The following is a 19,951-nucleotide window of genomic DNA, read 5'->3' on the forward strand; positions in this document are numbered from 1 at the left end:
CCTCACTATCCAAGTTGGATACTGAAGAAGCCTTTGCAATTCACCAAGTTTAGAAAAAGTTTTATCTTTTTCCTGTAGATGCCATAAACGGGGACAAAATACTGTTCTTTACTACTCATGCGTAAGTGCTAAGTCACTTCAGTTGTGTCCAATTCTTTGCAACCCCATGGACTGTAGCCCACCAGGCTCCTCTGTCCATGGGACTCTCTAGGCAAGAATACTGGAGTGGGTTGCCATGCCCTCTTCCAGGGGGTCTTCCCGAACCAGGGATCGAACCTGTGTCTCTTGTGTCTCCTGCATTGGCAGGTGGGTTCTTTACCACTAGCGCCACCTGGGAAGCCCCACTTTACTACTCGCCCAACCCCAATTCCTATTTTCAAAAAGACAGTCACAGATTTTTGCAGCTTTGATTGTAAATAAACACTGATGATACCTGAATGTCCTTCTCAATAAATCGCTTTCCCGTCTCCAGCGCCACCTCCAGCTGTTGAAGGAGCAAACGGAGAATATCAATCCGGGAGGATACTCCATTCTCAGTGGTCTTCTCTGAGTTCTTTGGCCCAACAGAGTGGTTAAGACTTGGAAGTCCACTGATTAGCCTCAACGTTAAGGAACGGATTCTTAACCACATTGTCTCCTCCTCCAGGGAAAGTTTCTTATGTTCTTCAGAAACATCCCTTAAAAAGAAACATTCCCAAACCATCCATTTTATTCATGTCAACTTTAAATCTTTTAAAGTTCACTTTCATTAGTCAAGATGACTTTGAATGATCCCAGCTTTCATTTAATAGCTGAATGATCTTGGACAAACCAAAACAGTCCAAGTCACCATCTTGGTACCCATAAAATGGAAAGATAACCTATCTAACAAGTCATTTTCCCCTTATGTGAGACTGGTTTTTCTGATGATAAAATACATAATGTAAAAAACTCAAACACCACCAATATAAAAAATAATTTTAAATGGCAGGAAAATGGGCCCTAATAACCTAAGAATCCACAATATTAACATGCTTGGAATAGATCTTTATGCTTTTACAATACAGATGTACAAAAAATGAACTACAAATATTTATATATTTTAAACAAATAAAATGGGTTCACAGTAGTGTTTATACTGTTTTGTAAACTGCATCTTTTTATGACAGTGTGTACAAAAAAGTTAACATAGTAAGCCTGGGTCTATTATCTTTATTTAGAAAGGCCTGCTTGCAGTGGTTGGCCCCTGGCTGAGGTCTGGGAACCTGGTGTGCCAACCATTCCCTAAATGATCAGAGTGGCTCACTGTGCCTAGACTGTTTACATAATCATGTGGTTTAGGGTAAACAGCGCTTTCCTTCTGGGAGTCTGAAATGTTGGTACATGCTACAAAGTGGGTGCCTACATAACCAGTTGATAAAAACCTAGGGCATCAAGTCGTTAATGGGCTTCTCTGGACAGAAATACTGCACACGTTACTTCATTTTTCGCTGCTCGAGAAAGGAGCATGCCCAGCGTGTTCCTTCACAGGAGGGAGAGAACACTGGAAGTCTGTGCAGAGGGTTCTCCACAAACCACCTGAATCTCTTTCCCTTGCTGGTTCTGTCACATACTCTTCCTTTTGTTACAAAAGACCTCAGCTGTGAGTACAACTACATGCAGAGTCCCTGAGTCCTGGCAAGTCACTGAATCACAGCATATTCAGAACTACCTCATGTACATGTCTCTGCAACTTCTTAGTTTCCACTTTCCTAGAAGTGAAAGTCACTCAGTCGTGTCTTGCAATACAGTCCATGGAATTCTCCAGGCCAGAATACTGGAGTGGGTAGCCTATTCCTTCTCCAGGGGATCTTCCCAACCCAGGGATCCAACCCAGGGATTGAACCCAGGTCTCCCACATTGCAGGTGAATTCTTTACCAGCTGAGCCACAAGTTGGTACACAGTCTTTTCAATCTTGATATGTATCACTAAAATTCCCTATAGGAAAGTTATATAAAGTTTTACTGCCACGTAAATGCACAATAGTCATTCTCCCATAACCTTGCAGAGAACAAAGATTAATCTTTTTTTATCCAATAGGTTAAATCTTTGTCTGATAGGTTAAAATACGAATATAGATATAAAGTGCATTTCTTTGAAATTCCTGTTAAACCCTTTGCCCCACTTGTTTTCTGTTATCTGCTTCTTATTGATTTATTGAGTTCTCTGTATATGTGAAGGATATTAATATATATGAAGAAAGTTACTAATACCAGATACCTCTAGAACTTGTTAACAGATTTACTTCTATATAGCAGGTTAATATTTACAGGGGTCAAATCCTTTGTTTCCAGATCTGACACAATGCTAAGGAAGGCTTTCCCAACTTTTTAAAAATATTTTTTATATTTTCTTCTAGAATTTCTGTTTTAACATAAAATATTTAATCGATCTATAACTTGTTTTCATGTATGGTGTGACAGAGGAACTTTTAGATTAGCCAGTAATTTCCACATAGGGGTGAGGTTTATTTTCTTCCTTTGGCTTACCTGTATTTTCTGATCCCTACAATATACATGTTATTGTATGACATAATTATGTGTATATATATACATATAATATATATATATAAAAAAAGCTCTTAAATTCATCCTAATTCTATGTTTTTGGGATTCAGCTTACTAATATTTTATTGAGTGTTTTTACATCTGTATTCATGGGGGATATTGGTACCTAGTTTTTTGTTTTTGTTTCTGTTTTTAATTTATTTATTTAAATTGGAGGTTAATTAATTTACAATATTGTAGAGGTTTTTGCCATACATTAACATCATCCTAATTCTTTAAAAATAAATTTCTTGGGGTTAAATTCCAGTTACCTGTCTTTTGGATCCCAGCTAAAGAAAACATTTAAGTCTCTGTTGTCTCGCAAGGCTTCCCATGGAATGTCATCTTCTTCTGGCCGAAGATTCATTGACTTTATACTTTCTGCTAAGCTGGTTGATCTGGGATATAGAAATTTTATTTAAGTATTATTCAATAGTAAAATAGCCATGAAAACATACTAGCCAGGACTTTGTTTTACTAGAAAGAAAGAAAAGGAAAGAGTAAAGAAAGGAAAGCTTTAATATTAAGAAGTAAAAGCTCATATAACATGAAATAGAACCAAGCACTGATCATATTGGCCTGCTACACAGCTAGAGAAAGGCATCTGAAAGCCCAACGAAAATAAAATTCATCAGCATTAATTCCCAACATCTCATGTCCATGGGATATGGGGAACTTTGTAAACACAACATGGACCAGGGACAATGACCATGGCCCAGTTGGCTTCTGTGGGGAACCTGGGATGGTGCTGACAATACTTTATCACTCCCCATGACAGGCACTTTCTCCTTACTTCCCTTTTCCCTCCTACTCCCACCGCCTCATTTTTCTTTAGCTTAAGCCCACTAATGACATCCATGAGCCCATTAATGGCTCTCAGCATCTGATCTAATCCCTTAGTTCCTTATTAGCTCTCTTGCAATACTTACATATTTGCTTCAAGTAGAAGGTCTAACAACATCCGCTCAGTACGAACTTGTGCAAAATGAAGAGAATTATTCAGCCTGTTCCTAAAAGCGATAAACTCTGGGATCTTCTCAAATGCACCATATTTGTAAGCTTGAATAATATATTCTGAGGTCTGGGGGAGGAAAGACATCACCTTGGTATAAATATTTCACATGTCAGGCAATGAACACAAACCTTGCAAGACAAAACAAAACACTCAAACTAAAATTAAGATGTTGAAACTAATCTTGAAAGTTTTTGGTCACCAAGCAGAATACCAGCTTTTAAAAATGTTATTTTTCTTCTATCATATACTGGAGTCAAATGTCTTCTTCACTAGTATTATTACTAATAATACTTAACCACTGCTACCACCACACAGACTTCCTCCTAGGAGTTATGCCTTTCATTTCAACAGGACTGAAAGTTTTGTTATACACATCAGTCAAAATTTTGATTAGTGCCATAGTGGAAGGAATGTTACTCCATATTTTTCTGCATCTAAGATATACTTTCTTTTATACCGAAACACCAGTACAATATAACCATCCCACTACCATCAGAAGTAAAAAGTACTCTCCTTCAGAAAAAACGACAGGATGCCTCTTGGTTTTGTTTACTTCTGAATAAACACAGGACATACGTGCATTGCATCAAGATAGAATTCACCAAACAAAAGACCTAAAAAAATCATGTCATAATCCATTCTGAAGACAGAAAATTCAAAAACCAGGCTACCAGTCCATCCAAACTACTATGCTAGAAATTCCATAAACAGGTAAATAAAGGGAACACTCAACACATGTACTTTAATTAGATTAATACATATATACAGATGAAACATGAACAGAGGCAAGATAAAGAATACTAAACAGCAATTCTGGCACAACAGAAGGAAATCTCAGGGAAGAACTTCATGGGTATGGGCCTATGCCATCAGGATCAGAAGTCAGAAGGGCACCCTTTCAAGCTAAGGGAAGTATTAAGCTCAAAGCTGATGTCTGCCCCAAAGATCCTTTACAGAAAAGCTAGTCTTTTTGCACAGCCTCAGTCAGCTCTGTCCCCATCTCCATTATGACTGAGTAATTTGCCCAATAGGAAAATAGGCCAATAGTCAACAACATACCCTCTGATACACAGCCTCGCAGGGTTCATTTCAGGCCGCGGGATTGCGCCACGGGCGCTAATTCAACTGCATTCGATGCGGCTTTTAAACCCCCATGGGACACCTCGGCGAGCTGTTTGCCTGCAGTATCTGGAGAAATTAAAGACGGACGGACACAAGAAAATTAAAAAGATTACTTGTGATCCTGCAGGTTTAAAGAAGGACTATCTGAAAAAGCTCGTGTACCTTCTAGCCTGATTAAGGGACAGTGACACGCCCAGTCAAGGAGAGGCCAGGATACCCTAAACACATATGCCTATCCAATGGCCTCCTGGCTTGGAAAACATAGCAAGGTTTAACATCAGCCCTTGCAATAGGACCTTATAGTTCGGGGGGGTGCTGGGAGGGGAAAGGCAGCTGGTTAGGAACATATGATCCAGAGACTAATCAGGACAGAAATTTTATTTTGGTGATTCCAATCAAATTTATTAATTACAGTTGCAAAATACACTGTGATTAAAGGAAAGAACTCAGCCTTACCAAGTGCAGAAGAAATTTTTAATTCCTGAGTGGGCCACGGAATACAACTTAAAAAAAAACAAAAGGCAAGAGAATAAGGGGCCACAAAAAGGGGATGCAGTCCTTTAACTAACTAAACGTAATCAGAATTCTCTGGCTTCTGTTTTTGAGATAGTCCTCCTTTAATACTGCAGTGTAGTATCACTGCAGAGCTAGGAAAGGGCCCGGGCAGCTCCCAACAGGACAAAGACTGAGGAAGCACTACGCTTTGAAGCAACAAGGCCTTATTGGAACTGCAGGCAAAACTGGAAGCCATGGTACTTTAAAGACTTCTGAGTATCACAGAATGTTGTCCGTACCCATTTCTATTCATTTATGCACCAATGAGGCTATTTGGATCCCATATGGATGCCTGAAATGAACCCTGGTCACTGTGAAAATTAGCAGAATATTAATAGATGGACATCAAATCCCTGAATGATGATCTCTGTGAATACTTAAAACAGAGAGTTTTAAAGGCAATTTTTTAAAAGTATGAACATGTATGTTACTTCTAGAGATATGTGAATATAAGCTCTTAATTCCTGTATTATAAAAATCTACTCCAAATAAGATGACGGCAGACAATGACCTTTCCAAAAAGAAAATCCCTATGTAGATTTCCAAATAGAACTTTCAATCCCACAGCACAAAGCCTTACAAAGCAGATCTTCCAGGATTTTAAGGAGTAGGAACTGAAATATATCAGTCACTCAAGCAAAAAAATCATCTCGGGATGCCAAAAACTACTGAGCATAAAAGATGTATAACAGAGCTTTAGCTTTCCAGAAAGGTATTTCTAATATTGTCAGTAGGTTTGACACAGACAGTACAACACTACAACCATGACCTTTCTTAGCTTCAAACTCCTAAAGGGAACAGTCCACACCACAGTCTCCATTTTCCTATTCTGGGACTCGGCCTAGGCACTACAGTTTAAGGTGCGTTTGCCTTGCTGTACTGTGCCTTGCTTTCAGCCCCAGGACCTAGTCCTCATCTTCTCCTCCCCCTCAGTTATATACTTTAATGTGATTAAACAGCTGTTTCCCCTAGTTAGTAATAATATAAATAAATTTCAAGTACAGTTCTAGTCCCAGATTCATAAATGCTTTACTTTTATCATCTTCAGCATCTCATACATTCAGGTGAATTAGTCACTCCTGCCACACATGACCATCAGCAAAATATCAAACAAAGATACCAAGAGCCACTGAGGACAATCATTCCTGGAGATCTCCTTTCCCTATTACAGTACTTTTGGTTGGGTTGTTTTATGTGTGAGTATACAGTTCTCAAAACATTTCTTCAGGTAAAATATATTTTGTGGGGGAAAATATTAAAGCTTAATTTTTATTAGCATAAAATAATGTGCCTTTATTGACCAATTCATGAACAATATAGTTCCTCTAGAATGCTGGATGTTTGAAAACTGGACAAAAACCAAACTCCAGACTTAGATTAATCCCTTAATTTACCCCCCACTCCCACATCAAAGCTATTTGAGAAACAAAACTTTGAAAAGGATTCTTCAGGATATCAAATGTTTATTTAACCTTTCCCTTAGAAACACAGTAATGAGAGTCAGAATAATGAGATTTGAAATATACTCTTCTTTGGAGTCTTTCCTCAGGTAGTGAAACAGAGAATGGCAAGCATAGACACTTGAATACACAGTGAAAACTCACAGATTTATAACTTGACTGCCCACTCATGCTAGGAGATTTTAGAACCAAGGTCCTAGAGATTCCATTCTGACCCTAAAGCTAGGTCAGCAGCTTCTGAACAATATGTTTAAATGCAGGTGCCTACTTCTGTCTCTCCCCAATCAGAAGTTAGGGCACAGAATGAGACCTGAACAGACACAATCACTGTTGGGAAGTGGAGTCATGGGGAAGAGGGATAGAGCTTAAAAGCCAACTGATGATGCAAAGATTGCCACTCTGTGCTACTCCAGCCCTCTATGCCATGCCTTGAAGTGTGGCAGAATTTAATTATCACAAGCTGAGAGCAGCAAACCTGTATTCCAGTGGTTAGAAATGCTTCTGTCCTGTGCCCGCTTTCTATTTAATACACACATGAAGAATTATAGATGAAAGATAACTAGATATAGCAGTCATAGTTACAAAAGGGCTTTTAAAAAAAATCTTCATGAGTGTTGGCCAAGAAGAACCTCAGAAACCAGCTTCCTTGTTGCTGTTTCTTAGCTGCTGTTAGACCATGAAAATGGAACACTACGGGCAGACACCAGGCATGGCCAAATTCCAGGTGATCAGTCTTAGAAGCACATGAGAAGCAAGCAGGCAGTGACCACTGCTGAGGCATGTCTTTTCTCCACGTATGTTCCTGAGTGGTTCTGCATACTTCGATTTAGTAGAGACCATATGGCTTCCCCACAAAAACTTCTGCTTAACTGACAAGTTAAGCAGATGACAACATCTGCTTGCAGTGAAAAATATGGTGCAAATCCCATCCTTTCATTATGGCACATAAAAACTCTACGTTATTTATTGTCACTTTAAAATACAAATTATTGCCTTAAGTTTCTTAAAATGTCCTTCAAATGGTCAATTTTATAATTGTAAGAAAGGTAAGTATACTCTCTGTGATAAAGAGCACAGTTGTCATAAACTTCAGAAACCCATAAAAGTAACAGAGAACAAATGCTATTATAAAATCATATTTGGCATCCCAGGCTATAAACTCTTATGGGCTATTTCTTATACCCTTAGAAAGTCTCTTAGAGATTAAAAGACAGACCTAATAGGCACTTCCTATTCTGTTAATAACCAGTTTTTAAATGCACTTGCAAGGATTCTAGTAAACACACCCGTTCTAACAACCACAGATAACTCTCTACCTCTGCCTAACAGCCTTCAGCCAGGAAGGTATGGCCTAAGGCGCTGGCAAGTACAGCATGGTGCGCCTTCATGTGTGCATCTGGGACTCGAAAGAAGACGCTCTCTGGATCATGTGCATTCAGTAGACCAAGACCACATTAAAAAAAAGAAAGAAATTTTTTTTTCACTTACATCTTTCTGGTTGGAGTGGAAAAACCTGAGTGCGAAGTTACACGATTGGGATGCAGCAGCATACTGACCTAGGGATTCGGCATATCGGGTCAAAAGATAACTAGGTTGGAAGGAAAAAAAAAAATGTTATACCTATCCACCTCTAGTATCAAATACTACACTTCAAATTATTCAAACAGCTAGGCATAAGAAAAGTTTAAAAAATTCTGCCAAAGAAATGATGTAATTCACAGAATCAAATTTTTTTAAAAACAGCAAAGTTAATTCAGTTTTATACAATGCTGTCTTCCTAAAACAGCTCTATGGGACATGGAGAAAAATACCCTTGATTCACCACAAAGAACAATCAAAATACAAATTCAAAGGATCTCTGAGACCAATGCATAATGTAGAAGTCTCAACCTCAACTGCAAGGCAGAAGTAGACTTCAACACAATGTGTGCCAAGGAAAAAGAGTTCAAAGTACATTAACTGTTCTTTTGAATCTGAGGAAAATTTTTTTAACCATTTCTAAATTGTATAAATTTAAAATTACCACAAAATGCTGAAAGATATAAAAATCTGCTTTGCAATGGGTCATACATAACAGGTGATTATTTTATCTACAAAACATAATACCAGGAACAACGTTTCTGCTAAAATTAAAATACTAGAGTTCCATGTATGAGGACCCCACCCTGCTGGGCTGCTCATTATTCAGAGTATATACTACCAACCCAATGGTGTCATGCTGGATATGCTTAGCATCAAGGCTGGAGTACAGATCCACCACTGGTTCAAACGCCCCCAGCATACAGTAGATTCGAACAAGCAGCAATTTGAATTGAGCATTGGAAGGGCTATGAGTCAGTCCCTCTTCCAACAAAGTCAGGGCCTGCCACACAGCGGTCTCATCACCTAGAACCAAAATATAATAGCATTATCCAGTTTTTGACAGCAAATGGGGGTTCTCAAAAATAAAAAACAAAAACTTAGTGACGTCATCCCCTCCACTATTTTTAGGATTAGGCTGGGTGGCAAAGAACACATTTTAGATACAAACCTGAAAGCAAAATAGGGAATTTCCCTGAATAGACAGTCCCTCAATAGTTACCTCAGTTCAACTGAGGTAAGATCTGCAAAAACGATGCAACTTTAAGTTGCTGGGTCTTAAAGAGAAGTCTGGAATCTCACAGAATCCTAGATTCTGAGAAGAGATGGACTTTGAAGGAGAACTGGAATCCACCAACCTTCCCAGTACAGGGTTTTCTCTATAAAACCCCAGAAAGATGCTTTCTCTAGACATCATTTTTCTTCTACATGTAACTCTACTAATAGGATGTCAACTAATATTTGAAAAAAAAATTGCCCTCTAATAATTAAACTAAAATGACACACTTTTCTGGAGTACCAAAATTCAAAAAGTTACACACATCAATATTCTTAACGGGTAAGTAATTTCTCTTTTATGAAATTGTCTAAAGAAAATAATATGAAATGCAGATAAAGTTTTACATACAAGGACATCCATTGTACTAATAAGAGAGGAATAGTAAACTATAGTTATACCCACACAGAGAAATATCATACAGTCAACTGATATTAACAAGGAATTTTTAAAAGCCAAAAAACCACACAGTAGTGACCAGTAAAACATACAGAATTCAAATGAGTATGAAGAGTTCATCTCAAGTATATAAAGCATTCACAAAGAGAGAAGGAAATATGCAAAAATGTTAGTGTCTTTAGGAAGCTGGAAAACTGAGATTAAAATATACCATTTTCTGTTTAGTTTTGTTTAGGAAAAAAATGTCTAAAGTGGAAAGCTTTAAGCACTGAGCTTCTGAGATTATATTTTATATGCTTTTTTCCCCAAGAGAAAAGAAACAAAATATAACCAAAAATTGGAGTTTTAAATAAATATCATCTATAATCCTACCCAAACTATGTAAACTATCCAAGCTCTACTCAAACTACCACTATGATTAATGTACTGCTTTTGAACTATAATTACTTTCACACAGTAGTAATCACTGCATACATCCAATTTTGTGTTTTCTCATGTTGCTAACTGGTCTTCACAATCCTTATTTTATTTAATTCAACACTCAGTGACCTAAACTCTGCAGTAACACTAGATATAAGACCCAGAGAGTCACAGGTGGTTGCTGGCCTCAACAGGTTCAGAATTGAGCAGAAGAGACAGTTGTACAATTACAGATAAATTTTTTAAGTCCAATGTTATTCAAGGATAACCATAACAGAGTTTTTTAACTTCTTTTTTTTAATGATCTCTCTTAAATGGAAACAAAATTTCAAAGTAAATAGCAAAAAAAAGATTTAATTTACACTTCTGAACTATTACATTCAACATTATGAAGACATTTATCAACCTATTTTATTTTGCAAAATTTAGAATATAACTACAACTCTATGCAAATTCTTCACCAAATCAAAGAACATCAAGGGTTGATGAGGATCTTGGGGAAAATTTTTTTCTAATTAATTTTTATAATATAACAAAAAGGTATAAAATACATTAAGTTCTGAGGATATAATGTAGAGCATGGTGACTACAGTTAACAAGACCAGTCCTGGGTGTTCTTTGGAAGGACTGATGATAAAGCTGAAACTCCAGCACTTTGGCCACCTCATGAGAAGAGTTGACTCATTGGAAAAGACTCTGATGCTGGGAGGGATTGGGGGCAGGAGGAGAAGGGGACGACAGAGGATGAGATGGCTAGATGGCATCACCGACTCGATGGACATGAGTTTGGGTGACCTCCAGGAGTTGGTGATGGACAGGGAGGCCTGGCGTGCGGCAATTCATGGGGTCGCAAAGAGTCAGACACGACTGAGCAACTGAACTGAACTGAAGAGAGTAGATGCTCATCACAGGGGAGTAGCTATTCAAGGTGATGAACTTTAACTAAACTGACTGTGGTAATCATTTTGCAACACATTATCATATAATATACCTTAAACTAACATAATGTAATGTATCTATTATATCCCAGTAAAAATAGAGAGGGGGGAAAAATTATATCCTTCATGCCTCATTTCATTTGTGTAGCAGAATCATGAAGTCTCTATTGAATTTGTTACAATATTGCTTCTGTTTTTATATTTTGGTTTCTTTGGTCCCATGCATGTGGAATCTTAGCTCCCTGACTAGGAATCCAACCTGCATCCCCTACATTAGGTGAAGTCTTAATCACTGGACCACCAGGGAAGTCCCCGAATGAGTGTTTGAGGGCATCATCAATTTAAAGTGCTCTTCTTAATCCTTTCACATTCACATCAGTCTCTCTAGAAATCCTCCCAATTTTCTGAACATTTCTTTTGTTTTTAATCTATTTATGTATTTGACCCAGCCAGGTCTTAGTTGTGGCACGCAGGATCTTTGGTCTCGGTTATGGTATGTAGGATCTTCTAGTTGCAGCGTGTGGGATCTAGTTCCTTGACCAGGGATCAAACCCAGGTCCCCTGCATCGGGAACGTGGAGTCTTAGCCACTGGGCCACCAGGGAAGTCCCTATATAACATTTCTAATTTTTATCAGATCCACCTTGAACAATGACTATGTCTACAACTGGAACATTCAGCATCACTTCTGTTGACTTCAAGAAACCAAAAAAAGAAAAAGGAAAAAAGAATAAAATGAAAATCCTAAAAAAAAGTAAGAAACCTTGCATCTATAATATCTGTAACTTCCCATGTATTTGCACTGTATGATTTTTGAACAACCTACCTTCTTTATTTCTCTGCCCTGTACTTCCCTCATCTGTAAAACTGTAACAATCTTAACTATATTGTTAACAAGGTTTAAAACATGCAAAGATGGGCTTGATAAAGGACAGAAATGGTATGGACCTGACAGAAGCAGAAGATATTAAGAAGAGGTGGCAAGAATACACAGAAGAACTGTACAAAAAAGATCTTCACGACCAAGATAATCACAATGGTGTGATCACTCACCTAGAGCCAGACATCCTGGAATGTGAAGTCAAGTGGGCCTTAGAAAGCATCCCTACGAACAAAGCTAGTGGAGGTGATGGAATTCCAGTTGAGCTATTTCAAATCCTGAAAGATGACGCTGTGAAAGTGCTGCACTCAATATGCCAGCAAATTTGGAAAATTCAGCAGTGGCCACAGGACTGGAAAAGGTCAGTCTTCATTCCAAGCCCAAAGAAAGGCAATGGCAACGAATGCTCAAACTACCACACAATTGCACTCATCTCACACGCTAGTAAAGTAATGCTCAAAATTCTCCAAGCCAGGCTTCAGCAATACTTGAACCGTGAACTTCCAGATGTTCAAGCTGGTTTTAGAAAAGGCAGAGGAACCAGAGATCAAATTGCCAACATCCGCTGGATCATGGAAAAAGCAAGAGAGTTCCAGAAAAACATCTATTTCTGCTTTATTGACTATGCCAAAGCCTTTGACTGTGTGGATCACAACATACTGTGGAAAATTCTGAAAGAGATGGGAATACCAGACCACCTGACCTGCCTCTTGAGAAACCTATATGCAAGTCAGGAAGCAACAGTTAGAAGTGGACATGGAACAACAGACTGGTTCCAAATAGAAAAAGGAGTACGTCAAGGCTGTATATTGTCACCCTGCTTATTTAACTTATATGCAGAGTACATCATGAGAAATACTGGGCTGGAAGAAACACAAGCTGGAATCAAGATTGCCGGGAGAAATATCAATAACCTCAGATATGCAGATGACACCACCCTTATGGCAGAAAGTGAAGAGGAACTAAAAAGCCTCTTGATGAAAGTGAAAGTGGAGAGTGAAAAAGTTGGCTTAAAGCTCAACATTCAGAAAACGAAGATCATGGCATCTGGTCCCATCAGTTCATGGGAAATAGATGGGGAAACAGTGTCAGACTTTATTTTTTTAGGCTCCAAAATCACTGTAGATGGTGACTGCAGCCATGAAATTAAAAGACGCTTACTCCTTGGAAGGAAAGTTATGACCAACCTAGATAGCATATTGAAAAGCAGAGACATTACTTTGCCAACAAACGTCCATCTAGTCAAGGCTATGGTTTTTCCTGTGGTCATGTATGGATGTGAGAGTTGGGACTGTGAAGAAAGCTGAGCGCCAAAGAATTGATGCTTTTGAACTGTGGTGTTGGAGAAGACTCTTGAGAGTCCCTTGGACTGTAAGGAGATCCAACCAGTCCATCCTAAAGGAGATCAGTCCTGGGTGTTCTTTGGAAGGAATGATGCTAAAGCTGAAACTCCAATACTTTGGCCACCTCATGCAAAGAGTTGACTCATTGGAAAAGACTCTGATGCTGGGAGGGATTGGGGACAGGAGGAGAAGGGGACGACAGAGGATGAGATGGCTGGATGGCATCACCGACTTGATGGACGTGAGTTTGAGTGAACTCTGGGAGTTGGTGATGGACAGGGAGGCCTGGCGTGCTACGATTCATGGGGTCGCAAAGAGTCAGACACGACTAAGCGACTGACCTGAATTCATATAAAGTACTTTCAAGTGCCTGATGATCAATAAGTGTCAAGTGTTATTATTATTATATGGTCAGATATCTTGCTCCAAAACCAAGAGATTAGGAAAACCATGTCATTATGAGCAAGAACAGATGCTACAAATAAGTGGGGAAGGGTATCTGGGTAGAGACCAAATTACTAAGTAATCAGTTCATTATGGTTTTTACATTAAGATGACTTTTACAGCTCTATGCAACCTTCTGAATCTGGGGCTTCTGATAGCAAGTACTCTGATGAAAAGAATTTCATCCCCACCTCCAGTAGAACACAGTATAACAAGCAGCAGCATATGGGTATATACAATATCCTACAAAAGTTCAGAAGGGGCACAAAATCTGCAATGAGGAAAGGGATGAAATCAAGACACACTTGTCAGAGGCACTCTTTGAGTTAAAGTTAGATGAAGGAGGTGATACAGTTATTTCAAAGAGAGGCAACGTGATGTTCAGTAACAGAAACAGCAACAACAAACAAGTAGATTTAGGGCTTTAAGTAGTTAAGAATCTGGAGATGCAGGCAGAAGCTAGATTAGAGAGCACTGTAAACCATCCTAAGAAGGCTGACCTTTATCCTCAAGAAAATAGGGCATCTCTGAAGGATTTTAAGCATGAGGAGGACATCAAAATTGAGTGCTTGGTGAAATGACCCACAAGAGCAGGGCTGTGTCTGCACACACCATTGTCTCCCCAGCCCTGTTTCTTCTGCAGTTTATTTTCATTAATAATAATGCAATAAGTAGCTAGTTATTTTTTCTCAAAAACTGCTAATAAGAGAAAATGTCAGAGCATGAGACCTAAAGAAAAGGCTGAACCATCAGCTGAATCATTCTTCTCTTGCTCAATGAGTCATGATGTTTCCTTTACCATGTAGTGTGTTTTTGTCTTAAATGGGTTAATCTGAACTATATTCCAAAAAAAAGTATATGCCCGTGTATATAATTTTAAATGAACAAAAATGGCTATTTCATTCCATGGATTCATACACCTATCTCTAAACTAGTTTCTCTGCATTTTAATTATTGTAACTTTGCAATAGGTTGTTTACTCACTATTCAGAAACATTTTAAAATAGAACAGATATCCGCTGATTTAAGATTATCCTGAATATACAGAGGATACTTGGGGGCCTGGGTTCTTCTAGAAGCACCCTGGAGAAAGGCAAGAAGAAAAACCTAAAAGCATAAATCAAAGTCTTGGATTATGTAATTAGTCTAAGGATTTATAATCAATAAAAACAAAGAGTAAAAATAAAGTTAAACTGAAATCACTGGTTTTTACCTGTTTCTCTCCATACATCAATAAGCACATGGACAGCAAGGAGACAGTAATAGTCTGAAAATTGCAATTCGGTTTTCAAACAGGATTTCCCTATAGGGGAAAAAAAAATTATATCTGTATTTTAAGATTTGTTCAATGATTATTGTCCCCAAAGAGTTATGTAAAGCAAGAAAACGACAGCAGGAAGAAGGGTAAAAGAAACTATTAAGAATAGAGTAAATACCAGAAGAAAATATGAGCCATGAATTAAAAGAGTCAAAAAAAGGTGAGACTACACTCAGCTGGAGCAAAAGGCTTTCAGAACAGAGGTGGTACTCCAAATAGTCCCAAAAGGACTATGCGAAAGGCTGTGAAAGGTTTCAAGTGAAGAAAAGAACAGATATCAAGAGCTATGTACAACTAGTGTAATATGCTCATTACTTCGCCTAGTTTTTAATACAGTTAGAGAAATACTAACATCATCCACTTAGATAATTTAATTTGTATTTTATCACACATATCTAAATAATTTGAACATCATCTACTTCTTTTTTTTTTTTTTGGGAACCCCCCTCCTCCGCTCAGCGCTCTTGCATCGCTCCCCCGTCAAACGATCTTGCCTGTCTTCTCCCTAATTGCCACCACTCCGGGTCCACCAATTGGAATCCACTCAGCTCAACGCCCCGTCCCTTTCCAGTGTTCCTGGATGACCCCTCGTTTTTATTCCAAGATTCCATCGGACCTCTAGCCCCGCACGGAGCAAGCCCATCTCGTCTCTGACCCATTCCCAGAACCCTCATTAGAGTCAGACATTTTTCGTGATTTCTTTCCCTCCAAGGTCACAAAAATTTCCCTACATCTTTCACGCTAGTGGCTGAGACTTTGGCGAGGAGGAAATGGAACTCTGGGACCCAAAAATACGGGTTCTGTTCCACACAGATTAGTCGATTAATCTTAAGAGGCCAGAATTCTCTCTTGCCCTCTCTTTAGCTGAGACCCGGGACACATGGCAGAGGGAATAAGACCACTATGTGCCTTAGTCCTTCTAATCTTGTCCCTTATAGCTTGATTCTCAGGCCCTGGAGGGTATCTCGTGGTGTAAGGGGAAAAGGTGTAGGTCCATTCTAAAAAGGCTTTAGAAAATAAGCGGAAATCGACAGCCTGCAGAATTAATGAGAAGGGTGGTGAAGGACAACACAGGAAAAAGAAGCAGGTTCTATAAGACGAAGGCCCGAGCGCCAGAGGATTAGGCCAAAGGCTGAGGTCGAACTGAGACTCCATCATCTACTTCTAAACTAAATATATACCTCACAATTTACAACATTCTTTTTGTTCATTGACATAGTCTGTATATGAAGAATACTAAGGCCTCCAAGCAGAAAATGTGACAATTATCATAAACTCTGCAACTCATCCGAATCCCAGTGTGATGAAAAGCTGGCTCACCAGCGCAGGAAGAATATGGCTATCTGGGGCCTATTAAAATTTTTTAAAACTCCAAGCTTAAGAAAGGTTTTGCATTTTATTACTTGGATAGTGTTGCCACTTGATAAAATATTTTTCCTGCCAAAAGCATTAAAACAGTGTGCTATGAGTAATTAGCCTCCAATTAAAAAAAAAAGTATACAGACATTAAGAAAAAAAACCCCGACTTCTAAGTCTTAGCAGAGCAGGGAACTACTGAACACTTTGAAAGGTTGCTCACCAAATTCCAGTCCATGCTGGTACCTTAACATCAGTTCTCTGACCACACTCAGCTTCTGGTTCTTATCCATCGTATGGTACAAGCCAAGTAACCTCGTCAGCTGCACCACACACAAATGTCGCTGCAGAGCTCTGATGTCGGCAGGCAGTGCCAGCTTATCCTCTGTTGGTGTTGACAAAGGAACCACTCCGAGTAACTGATTAATAAACTGTAAAGTTGAAAGAAAAAAAAAGTACAGGTCTCAAGATGGAACTCATCTTTTAGTAGGTCACAATTAACAAATACTGAAATGGTCTAGAAAAAGACATCAAGGAGAAATACAAATTAAAGCTCCATTTTCTACCAAAATTGCCAACAAAACACTTCTAACAGTACACTTGCTGGTGAAACTCCACATGTGAAACATTCACTGCTGGTCAAGTGTTAATGCTAACACCATGCAGTATATGCATTAAAAGATGAAAAGAACTGTGAAAATGTTTCTTAAATCACAACACATTAACATAATATACAATGTAGCAATGAAAAAATTTATTGAGGAAGAAGGTTAAAAAAAAAAAACAATTACCCTAAAACAAATACTATTATACTACAAATAAATTCTTAAAGGAAACATTATACACTGAAGGGAATGTCAATAGCCTTAAATTGTTTTTTTGATTAAAGCTTTGAGATAATTATAGATTTGCATGAAGTTGTAAGAAATAACACAGATCCTATGTACCCTTCACCCAGTTTTTCCAATGGTAACATCTTTTTTTTTTTTTTGGCCATGCCGTGTGACATGCAACATTAGTTCCCCAACCAGGTATCAAACCTGTGGTCCCCTGCGGTGGAATCAGAGTCCTAACCACTGGACTAGGAAATTCTATCCCTCTGGTAACATCTTATATTAAAATGTTTTTAATTCCCTAAATATGGAATAAATTTTTAAAAACATGAGTTCCACAACCAGTTCAGTTGCAATACTGGCAAAAGTGAGTTAGAAGACTGAACTGGAGGGACCCCTACACTGCAGTCAGAGTGCCTGTTTACATGTCACACACGCTCGGGTGCTATACTTTGCAGCTGTCAGGATGTGAGAGCATGCTTGAGCGGCACAAATCTGGGGTTCTAAAAGCTGTTTATGGAAGAGAAATGCAGCCAAGGGGTCACTATATTTTGTGTCTTCCCTATATTTTAAGATCCAAAATTAATACATTATTTTAAAGGAAAAAAGTTCCAACTACACATTTATTAAACACAGGCTATTTTCACTCCCTTCCAAGATCCTATGAAGATGACAGTGAAGAACAAAAAAGGACGCACCCATAAGGATCAAGAACATGTGAAATGTGAAGAGATGACAGCCAGTAAAAAGCATTAACAAGATTTCAAAAGATAAAAGGCACAAGGGCAGGTGGTAGGTAATAACCAATGTATGGGGTCAAGAACGCTGGAATCCAGTAGTATGCAATGGGGAGGCCACCAATAAGCAGCAAGTCTCTTCTAGCTGCGGAGCCTTGGAAGACTCAGAAATTAAAGGCAGAAAGTATGTCTGAAAGCTAAAATGCTGTGGAACTTCAACAGGAGAATCTGCTAAATTCTAAAAAGTTAGACTCCTGCCAAGGTCACTGAGTGAATTCCTAAACCCAGTAGAAGTCAGGGTTTTCCTTCATCCCCAGGAGAAGCTGAACCAGAGACACTGTAGACTCAAGGGGAGACTGGAACGGATCTACTAACCTCACATTTCAGACAAACCCCTAAGAGGAGTTTTAAACGTTCATGGTTCTGTCAGACTGACTGGGGTGAAATGAACAAAAAACAAAAACATTAACTCCAAGAAAGAAAGTTGTATAAAAAAGCTATAATCTCCATATATAAAGTGGCATTAGTCATAAAAATATAAACACTGAATAATGACTATACTATATTGAGGGGAAAATAAGTAAGAGAAGAGGTAGAATGTTAGAAATGAAATTATTGCTTTCCACAGTAGGATCCCATGGACAGAGAAGTGTGGTGGGCTACGATTCATGGCGTTGCAAAGAATCAGACATGACTTAGCAACTAAACACACACACACAACAGGATACCAAGAGATAAAGACTGTAACCATAAAAATAAAGAAGTATATGAGCATAAAATTTAGAAATACAGCATTAAATAACAAAAGAAACAGTTAAGAGTTGAAAGTAATTTGTCTGCACAGAGCCAGAACCAGGGCTGGAGAAGGCAAAGAACTGCAATTGTTTTTCAAGATAAGCCTTGTAGTACCATTTGACTTCTTCAATTTTATACATGTAATTTTTAGACAGAAATAAAAATTGAAATTCCTACTCATCATGCAGTTTCACATCTGTCTTAACTTTGCTTCAATTTCTCTGCAACTGTGTGAATTTTAACTTTATTATGATCAGATAACCACATCTGTAACAAAAACTCTGTGGTATTAGTTTTCATGTTTTTTATTAAATGCCCACATAATTTTTATTGCCAGCTTTTCCATTCTTATAAGCCATTTTATATTTCTTGGAAACCATTTTATATATGTAGTTATGTTTATTATTAAGGCCTTCCAACAGGTTTTGTCATAAAACAATATGTTCATTCTCTGTTCTAGTCTTTACAGTTTTACTGCTATACAAAAAGTTTCTTTAAAAACTGGAACTATTTTATTGTTAACTTAAAACCCCAAGACAAAGTAAACCAAATATAAAAATGTCACCAGGGGTGAGACACTTTGGGATAACTGAACTGTATATGGTCCATTCTTAGGGACCAGTCCCATTTTAGAACGTGTCTCCTAATTCAGTGGGACAGCAGTTCTGTGTGATTACTTGGAGAGTCCACAATCCTCTGACAAACATACTGCTGAATGGCAGAATTTTTAGCTACTGAAGTCATCCTACATTTAAAAAGTTGTGGCAGCATAATTACCCCTCTCAATTTAAAAGTTTACATAGGACTACAAAACTCACTGCAATAGCCTTCAACCCTTCGTCTCACTGAACAATGACCAACTCAACACTGCTAGTATTTCGCTATTTCTAGAGGGTTCCTCCCAGTAGATTATTACTATATGGGGTCACAGAGGTGACCTAAGATTTTCAAACATGTCGATAAAGCAGAGCTTCTGGTTCTAAAACTGTGCTAGCAAACCTATATGAATCTCAGCTTAATGAGATGTAAGCACTCCTCTAATGCATTCCCATCATTTGATGCTTTAATTTACAAGATGGTAAGCACTATGAAGCATGGTCAATTGTTCCCTACCTTAGCACTCAGCACATAACATGG

The 19,951-nt window shown here is 38.3% G+C and overlaps 1 protein-coding gene across 1 annotated transcript in view; it reads right to left on the reverse strand.

Moving 5' to 3' along the window:
• NAA25 (N(alpha)-acetyltransferase 25, NatB auxiliary subunit) overlaps positions 1-19,951 on the reverse strand; it is a 63,829-nt gene that overhangs the window by 13,630 nt on the left and 30,248 nt on the right. The window contains exons 12-18 of the mRNA XM_027566614.1: positions 16,673-16,880; positions 14,989-15,078; positions 8,922-9,102; positions 8,206-8,305; positions 3,495-3,646; positions 2,838-2,963; positions 434-677 (exon numbers count right to left, since the gene is read on the reverse strand). Coding sequence (XP_027422415.1) covers positions 434-677; positions 2,838-2,963; positions 3,495-3,646; positions 8,206-8,305; positions 8,922-9,102; positions 14,989-15,078; positions 16,673-16,880 — 1,101 coding nt within the window. The remainder of the gene's footprint in view (positions 1-433; positions 678-2,837; positions 2,964-3,494; positions 3,647-8,205; positions 8,306-8,921; positions 9,103-14,988; positions 15,079-16,672; positions 16,881-19,951) is intronic.

The sequence above is a fragment of the Bos indicus x Bos taurus genome, chromosome 17, assembly GCF_003369695.1.
Source record: "Bos indicus x Bos taurus breed Angus x Brahman F1 hybrid chromosome 17, Bos_hybrid_MaternalHap_v2.0, whole genome shotgun sequence".
NCBI classification, from domain to species: Eukaryota; Metazoa; Chordata; class Mammalia; order Artiodactyla; family Bovidae; genus Bos; species Bos indicus x Bos taurus.